The 9,372-nt window shown below is 44.4% G+C and overlaps 1 protein-coding gene across 3 annotated transcripts in view; it reads left to right on the plus strand.

Annotated features, from left to right (window-relative positions):
- MRPS33 (mitochondrial ribosomal protein S33) overlaps positions 1-7,048 on the plus strand; it is a 211,550-nt gene extending 204,502 nt beyond the window's left edge. Inside the window, exons 1-3 of one of the 3 annotated variants that reach the window (XM_083701058.1) lie at positions 1,841-1,953; positions 4,287-4,551; positions 6,896-7,048. In XM_083701058.1, the coding sequence (XP_083557184.1) occupies positions 4,334-4,551; positions 6,896-7,001 (324 nt within the window). In that variant the 5' untranslated portion in view covers positions 1,841-1,953; positions 4,287-4,333 and the 3' untranslated portion in view covers positions 7,002-7,048. Of the gene's footprint in view, positions 1-1,840; positions 1,954-4,205; positions 4,552-6,895 lie in introns of those variants that run through there. The other 2 variants (XM_083701057.1, XM_083701056.1) reach the window with 2 other exon arrangements.
- Positions 7,049-9,372: the final 2,324 nt, after the last annotated feature.

Here is a 9,372-nt window from a genome sequence, read left to right on the forward strand (position 1 = left end):
TTTATACCCTGCCCTCCCCAGCCAGAGCTGGGCTCAGGGCGGCTAACACCAATAAAATTACAATAAAACATAATGGGAGGGGGGGAACCAGTTTATTAAAATACGGGTTAAAATACAATTTAAAATGCAGCCTCATTTTAATTGTAGCACTCCCTGTGTGCATTCTTGCGGCATCAAAGCAAGAGGATTGTACCCCAGAATGAGAAGGTCCTGTCTTCCTGAAATATTATATTTTGAATCAGAAAATTGGACTCATTTTCAAAGTTACAGGAAGTTCTATGGGATAAACATGGATACTCTAGGAAAGGGATACAGACATAACTCTCAGCTGCAATATCTCTCCCTCTCTGAGGAAGGACCCTGTAAAAATCTAAGGCTGCCCACCTAAGGTTGTGCGGTACCTTGCACTGACCCACAAATTAATGTGAAGGAGCAAAGTAAGGATCTGAATAGCAGTAAAACTGCTTAGATTAAAATGTATAGGGAAATAAAAAGGTCCTTCTCTGGCATCAAAATGATCAAGACAGACACCCAGTGAGCCTCTTCAGGGAAAACATTCCACAATAGTGGGGGCACTACTGATAGGGCCCTTTCCCTTTCCCTTTGTTGTGGGGGAGGAAGGGAAAGGAGAATGTTAGCCGCTTTGAGACGCCTGAAGGGGAGTGAAAGGCGGGATATCAAATCCAAACTCTTCTTCTTCTTCTTCCTAAGGAAGCAGCAGAAAATAGCCTGTTGTGAAGATCTTGATGTATAGAGAGGCATATGGCCCACTGAAGCCAATAGGGCTCACTCCCCCCATGTGTATGATTTCTGCTATCCATTCAGAACCCCGTACATTCTTACAGGTAATGATCAGTGGTACTATATTCTGAGGCTCCAATACTTTGGCCACCTCATGAGAAGAGAAGACTCCCTTGAAAAGACCCTGATGTTGGGAAAGCTTGAGGGCAGAAGTAGAAGGGGACAACAGAGAACGAGATGGTTGGACAGTGTTCTCGAAGCTACCAGCGTGAGTTTGACCAAACTGCAGGAGGCAGTGGAAGACAGAAGTGCCTGGCCAAGGGGTCACGAAGAGTCAGACATGACTAAACAACTAAACAACAACTATATTCTGTGGCATTTCCTTCCTAGTAAGTGCTGTGGATAGAATTGCATCCTAACAACCTGACCCTGTGGGCATTATCCAGGCATAGGCGAGTGCAGAATGGGCAGTCTTCACTTGCAAGCCTAGGCATGTTTGCTCAGAAGCAACACCAAATTTGTTCAATCGCAGGTAATATTTCCAGATAAAACTTGCAGAGGGCGTTGTTGTGACTGTAACACTCTTAATAAAATAAAAAAATCAAATCGAAGTGTTCGAACCCCACAGCGATTAACGGAAAGTGCAGCTGGATCCTGTGTCTATCGGAAGCAATTCCCACTGAGTTCAGCAATGTTTGCTCCCAAGTGCATAGGATTGGAGCGTAACAAGTGCGCACCCAGATTCCCATCTAAACCCACAGGCTTAGGACTGTTTGTATGAACAGCATCCCGATCCTGTGCAGAGGCAGGCACGTGTAAACAGAAACCTTCATTGGGTTTTTAGTCCTCTGTAAAGTGCATACAGGAGTGCCAGCCCCTTGGCTTTAATAGGCTTAGGTGTGCGCCGTAGGATCTTGGCTACTACACGGGACAAGGCCTGCCAGCCGCCTAGATGTCACTTAAGGAGCAAACGCGCTGCAGCTCCTCGCTGCTGAAAGAGGAGTCCCGCGAGCCTCTGGGTTCCGTACGCTGACGTCACTCCCGGGCCCGGCCGAATGGCGGCATCCTTTGGGGATACTGCGCATGCGCGTGTTCACCTTCCAAGGTTCCCCTCGGCGGCGCCTTACGCTTTCGAGATTTTGCGCGCGGACTCGGACCCGGAGCGCTTAGGAGGGAGCACGCTTCCTGCAGGCGGAGGAGCGCTTTGGGCAGGTGAGATGCGGGAGGGAGCGCTTTGCAAAGGGTTGCTCCTGCTTTCATTTTCCCGGGAGGGTTGTGAGCCAAGCCGTTTGCAAACTCCCAGGAGAGAGTCCTGGGCACGGACTTGCGGGAGCATTTAACTTTGGAACTGGGTGCGTTTAATTTCATTTCCTCGGAGCGAGTCGCATCCGTGCGCGCTTCCTTACGTTACGCTAGGCTGAAATCCGTACAGATCGCGATGGGATCTCTGAACTTACTCTCCAGGAAACGCGCTCCAGAGTCCAGCCTTGCGTCAGGATGATTAGGATCCGTTTTCCGGGAACGGATACCGTATAGGTTTGCAACCCGACGTGCCCTTCCCGTGAGATTAAACCCGGTTTAACACAGCGAGAGATAGCAGTTGTTGTTGTTGTTATTTAGTCGTTTAGTCGTGTCCGACTCTTCGTGACCCCCTGGACCAGAGCACGCCAGGCACTCCTGTCTTCCACTGCCTCCCGCAGTTGGTCAAACTCATGCTGGTAGCTTCGAGAACACTATCCAACCAACTCGTCCTCTGTCGTCCCCTTTTCCTTGTGCCCTCCATCTTTCCCAACATCAGGGTCTTATGGACCTTTGTTGGCAAGGTGATGTCTCTGCTTTTTAAGATGCTGTCTAGGTTTGTCATTGCTTTTCTCCCAAGAAGCAGGCATCTTGTGAGCAAAAGCGCCCAGGCTCCTCCTGCAGCTTCTTCCTCCTTTCTTTCCCTAAGCTATCTCTCTTGAAAAGAAGTCCCTGCTATATCGAATCCTTGTACTGGGGCTGGTGAGAGGTAGAGTGCAATTGAAACAGCATCTGGAAGGCCGCAGGTTCCCTAGCCCTTTTCAGTCCAGGGGCCGATTTCTCTTCTCAGCAACTTTCCAGGGCTGCATGGTAGCAATGGGGGCATGCGCCCTAGGCGAAAGCAGTTGGAGCAACAAATGCAAATTTTGCCTTTCAACAGAGTGCCAATTTCTTCACACAGTCTCGTTGTCTCACCCACCCGTCTCGGTCCTCCATCCAGAAAAGCAAAAAGCATTATGGCCATATCTGCATTATACGTTTAAAGCAGTATCATGGCACTTTAAACAGCTATGGCTCCCTCCAAAGAATCCTGGGATATGTAGTTAAAGGGTGCTGGGAGTTGTAGGAGACAATCTAACTACAGAGCCACAGTTCTCAGGTTGGTTTAACAACCAATTCTACCCAGGGAACTCTGGGAAATGTAGCTCCATGAGAGGAATAAAGATCTCCTAACAGTTATCAGCAGCTTTAACAAACTACACTTTCCAAGATTCTCTAGTGCCCACCACAACTCTTTAAAATGATCTGACGCTGCTTTAAATATATAGTCCAGATGGGCCTATAAAAGTTCAAGCCAGGCAAAAGAACTCAAGAGGATGTAAAAAAGGGCCATTAGTAATGGGACATATTTGCATATGCAAATGTTTAGACTTCTTTTTAGTTGCTCAGAGTTTGAACTAGGAGGCTACTCCAACCTGGTGTCCTCTAGATATTCTGGACTGCAGCTCCTCCCATCAGCATCAGCCTGCATAGCCAATGATCAAATATGATGGCAACTGTTGTTCAAAGTATCTAGAAGACACTAGGCTGGGGAAGGCTGGGCTATGGCAATGTTGTTGTTGTTGTTTAGTCGTGTCCGACTCTTCGTGACCCCATGGATCAGAGCACGCCAGGCACTTCTGTCTTCCACTGCCTCCCGCAGTTTGGTCAAACTCATACTGGTAGCTTCGAGAACACTATCCATCCATCTCGTCCTCTGTCGTCCCCTTCTCCTTGTGCCCTCCATCTTTCCCAACATCAGGATCTTTTCCAGGGAGTCTTCTCTTCTCATGAGGTGGCCAAAGTATTGGAGCCTCAGCTTCAGGATCTGTCCTTCCAGTGAGAACTCAGGGCTGGTTTCCTTAATAATTTATAGTTTTGATCTTCATGCAGTCCATGGGACTCTCAAGAGTCTCCTCCAGCACCATAATTCAAAAGCATCAATTCTTCGGCAATCAGCCTTCTTTATGGTCCAACTTTCAATTCCATACATCACTACTGGGAAAACCATAGCTTTTACTATACGGACCTTTGTTGGCAAGGTGATGTCTCTGCTATGGTGATAGCTTAATGGAAAAGGTAAGTTTTGAAGGTACAAAATGTTTTAAGAATATGAAGGCTTAATGATAATCTTTAGAAGAAAAATATTGAAATTGCAAGGCACTTTGTATGTTCTTTTAAAATAGAGATTGAAAATGGAAGTAGACGTTTGATTGAAACTTGGCATACTGGACTGTCTCACTACTGCAGCCTTCCACCATTTCTAGTGAGGAGGTGCCTACAATTCCATGTGCCGCCCAGTTTGTGCTTGGAGATGTCGTCCAATCTTTCCTACTACGCTTTACGGATGGCCCACTTGAGCGCTCGGATATTTGGAGAAGTGGCTCGCCCAACTGATCCATCGTCCATGAAAGTCGTGAAGCTGCTAAGCGAGCAGCCCTATGCGAAACGGAAGGAAGTTTATGGCTGGTATCCTCCGCACAATACCTACCACAACCTCATGACGAAACTTCGCTACTATGGCCTCTACAGGTGATCCAGGCAAGGGGGTGATGATGAAGGGAGAATAGGGGACTGGGAGGAGAAGGTAGCTCCTTAAAATCTACAGCTGGTGAAGGTGGTTTGAGCCTGCTTCTTTGCTTCAGGCAGAGAGGAAGGAACCAGATGTTTTGTGTGCACAAGATTCCAAATTCAGGTCTTTTTAGTGGAATCAAGAGAGGGGAACTTTCTGCCCTCCAGTTTTTATTTATTGATTCATTTGTATACCACTGAACTACAATAATCAAAGTGTTTTACGAAGATAAATACAAAAAATTTAAAATCAGTTAAAGCTATAAAATCAAACATCAATTAAAATGCCTACTGAATTAAAGTCTTCAGCCCAACAGGGAGGGGACTTGTCTGACTTCAGCTGGAAGGGAGTTCCATAAAACTGGACCCACAAGGTAGCTTTATTGCTGGATATGAGCCATGGTTTCCTGTTTTCTCTGTTATCAGGCCAGCGTCTTCCAAACAACATTTTAAGCCATGAAATCAAGCTTTTTTTGACATCATACTGGCTTCAAAATGCTTCTCACATAACAGACAGTGAATGCTGCTGTTTTTAAATCCGGTATAACAGCCATCCTGGTGTTCTCTGTTGCTGGGGAGAAAATGTCACAGCTGCCCATTTCACAGGAGGGCCTCCCTTTGGTGCAGGAAAGATGTAAATTACACACTTGGCTCTTGCAAGCACCTTTCTTTAGCAGGTCTCTTACTCAGAGATGCCTGCATGGGTTCACAATCTCACTTTTCAGAAATGCATTTGGCTGCAGGCAAATAGTCAGTAGGCATTTTATGGGGGTGGAACAAAATCACGGCCTGAAAGGTACTTCATGAACATCTAATAATATTAGCAGCTTGACAGCCTTAGGCAAACGACATTATCTCGCTAATGGACAAGTAGAACAACTCGGAAAGGTAAATCAAAATTAAAGCTCTAATTCAGTTCAAGACTCTTTAATCAAAGTTGGCTTTATTAAAAGGCATACTCTGATCCTATGAAGTGTAAGCAGAATGCTTCCTGCAGCCAAACAAGACACGTGAAGTGATTTCTCTCTTGGGTCTCATTAAAGCTCCCCCCACCCCCTTCAAAACTTTTGCATGATCCCTGGCAGTTTTAATAATACCACATTGACAGAAGGGTACAAGCTCCAAAAATGTGTTAAGCAGGGAAACTAAAAGGATAACTAGTAAAGGATAAAGAGTACATCACAGGAAATCTTTTTCTTGGCTGCAAGGGAAATTTGTATTGCTCTTAGCTGAGGCATTTCTGTGAGTCTTTACATAGGCCATCCCATTATTGTACCTCAAACCTGAATTCCTGAAAGGCATTGATCTCAATTTCCATTTTATGAAAGTATATTCCTAGCCCTCATGGTTGTGACTTGAAAATTGTGGACTATGGTCAGTAGCATTGCTACCATTAAGGGTCAAACTTAAATATTTATGCTCTATAAGTCTAAGAAGTTAGTTTTATTAGAAGATTGGTGAGATGTCACCTTCTTACATATACTTACCTCTTCAGGTCACCCTTGAGGTTCTGGTCTGGTTCACACATGACGTTAAACCATGGTTTGACTGATTATCCACACCCTCTCCAGCAGCTTAACTATGGCTTGTTTGCTGCCACAAACCATGATTTGAAGCCAGGGTTTGTTGCTGGTATAAGAATCTTGGTTTATTTTTTTAACAATGACTTGGTGTTGCATACAAATGTACCACCCTTCTTTAGCAATGGCTTGAATGGGCCATCCCACTGGAGATGTTCATTAAGATTCAAAGGCAAAACATCCAGAAAACAAACCCAAGCGTTTCACAAAACAAGCCACGCATGGTTTGTTATCTGTTCTACAGCTTACCCAGGCCTTTGATAGCTTAAAGGTTGGTTTTAACAGATTCTGGAAGTTTTAATAGTGTTATTTTAGTGCTGACATGTTTGCCCCCGAGGCCTCCTTTTGGAGAAAGAACAGGATATAAATTTAATAAATAAAGTCAAATCATACCTTGTTGAAGAAACCATGGTATAGTGTTATATGCAAAGCTGGCCTATGAGCTGTTTGAGAAGACACTCGCTAAAGAACTAAACATGAGGCTTGTCTCCTATTTCTCATTCAAACCCATCCAACATTATGGTGGCTATCCCATTTCATGTAAGAAAATAGTGCAACTATGTTTGAACACTAAATACGAGGCAAAATGTGCAGGCATTGTTTAGTTTGAAACTTGCCTGCTCCCACTTTTCAATTATGTTCCTCCCCCTTAAAAAAAAAAAATTAAATCCCTGCAGATACCAACGCTTCGATGCTTTTCACCAGCTTTGTTTCTTTCATTTCAGAGATGAACATGAAGATTTCAAAGACGAGATGAAACGTCTGAAAAAGCTGCGCGGGAAAGGACGCCCTGTGAAAGGAGAAGGAAAGAGAGCACTAAAGAAGAAATAACACCGTTGTTGCAGTAGACCTTGTATTTAATAAACACATCTTGGACAGATGGTGACTGTTTACTAGACTTTCAGTAGGCCGGGGAATTTATCTCAAGATGAGGCATCCTTTGCAAACATCTTGCCCCTATAACATAAGGAAGAGAAAGGCTGTAACAGATTCATCTGCATGACCCTGTCAATTTTGGTGGTTGTGATAGCAAAAAGAGGGTGGATTCACTCTGCTGGGGTCAGTAGAGGGGGTGTCCTGAGGACTTGCGGCCTCCAGAGGTGGGCCAAGGATGAATGTTGCCCAGAGTAGCCAACTCCTAGGGACAAAGGTCCCTTCCCCACCCCAAAGAAAAATATTTGAAGTTGCCAGGCCATAGCTGACAAACATTGCCATTCAAATGGTGTGCATGCCCTGTGTCTTGTGATCGATTATGCAGGGTGGGGCTTACCTGGGCCCTCCCAATATTTTATTCCAGTTGCTACCCTGACGTTGCAAAAATAGTTTAGCTAGCCGGTCCTGTTTAGTAGTGGTAGCGGAAGTAGTACAGTGGTACCTCGGGTTACATACGCTTCAGGTTACAGACTCCACTAACCGAGAAATAGTGCTTCAGGTTAAGAACTTTGTTTCAGGATGAGAATGGAAATCTTGCTTCAGTGGCGCAGCGGCAGCAGGAGGCCTCATTAGCCTCATTAGCTAAAGTGGCGCTTCAGGTTAAGAACGGACCTCTGGAACGAATTAAGTACCGTATTTTTTGCACCATAACACTCACTTTTTTCCTCCTAGAAAGTAAGGGGAAATGTCTGTGCGTGTTATGGAGCGAATGCCTGCGGGTGATGGTGGGGATCTGCTGCAGTCGTGAGCAGAGGATCCATGGTTCCCCTTCCTTCCCTCCTCTGTGGTTACAAAGCATGGATCCACATGGATCCTCAGGATTTTTGCCTTGGGCTACTCCAAACTCACTGTCAGATCACATGTCTGGCCACAGCATGAACCACAAAAATCATATATCCACTATTTCGTTTAGAATATTTTTTTCTTGTTTTCCTCCTCTAAAAACTACGTGCGTGTTATGGTCTGGTGCGTGTTATAGAGCGAAAAATACGGTACTTAACCAAAGGTACCACTGTATTACAATTTGTTATGCCAAGTTCCCAGGGCGAATTGTGACAATTAAAACACAACACAATATTATAAACTGATTAAAACAATTTTAAGATTACAGAAATATGGGGGACACACACACACAAATCTCGAGTGTTAAAAGCTAGGGTAAGGAGTGGCGTAGGGTTATCTTCTAGAGTGACCTGTAGCTTAGTGGCAGAATGCCTGCTTTCTCTTACCGTTTCCTCCAACCTGCCCTTGAGGTGACAGTGGCTGCCAAGGCCATTCTTTAAAAGCACAGGCTTAATTGCATCTCAGCTGGAGGACACTGGCTGTCACCCTACATCCTTTATTGAAATATATATAATGGGTTGCATACCGAAAAGTGATATATGCTGTGAGAAATAAGACATGTTCTTTGCCTAAGAACTACATAGTTAACTGAAATATGCATTTCTCCTCAAAGTGTGCAATATGAGGTCCTGGTACAATGAGCACCTTTCTTATAGCTTCCATTCCCCATTGTCAGGAGTACTTGGAAATTCCGGTCTCTATACTTCAGATCCCATCCCCTATGTCTCTACCAGCCTGATCCTTCCCCTTTTTTATATGAGGGAGGCAGCAACAGGAAAAATGGGTCCTCACCTTTCTCTTGTGCTCCTTCCTTCATTCCTCACCTCCCAGATCATCTGCTTTTCTCTTTCAGTGTTTAATTTCATGGGTGTTTGTCTCGTTTTTTTAATGCAGTGCCAAAGTGTGGGGAATCTTTGGCCTGCCAGATGTTGCTGAACTACATAGTCAACCTTAAGTCCTACTCAGAGCAGACCAACTGAAATCAATGGAGTTAAATAGTCATGTATATTTCAATAGGTCTCTTGTCACTTGCGTTGGAGGCAAGCCTGTGCTAATTTACATTACACAAGCTCTGAGTGCTATGCCAAGATATCAGTTTTGAATTTCCTTAGAAGGTTAGATCAGAGGGCTGCTTTTTCCCATTGTATGGGAGCGTTTACAGTCACTGGATAGTTTTGTTTACGAAGCTCTTAAAATAAGCTAGATGCTGGAGAAAACTGGTTAGAAATAAATAAAAGACCCTTACCGAAAACTTCATGTTCTAAATAGTTAACACTACTATGCCAAGAAGAGACAATGATAATTATTAGAAGAATGATAACTGAATTTAATAAGGATTTAAATTTAATAGGAACATAAGAATCTGCCTTATATGAGGTCAAAGTAGCTCAGACTAATCCATCTAGCCCAAAATTGTCAAGTCTGG

This window comes from Podarcis gaigeae (assembly GCF_964106915.1).
Source record: "Podarcis gaigeae genome assembly, chromosome: 10".
NCBI lineage: Eukaryota > Metazoa > Chordata > Lepidosauria > Squamata > Lacertidae > Podarcis > Podarcis gaigeae.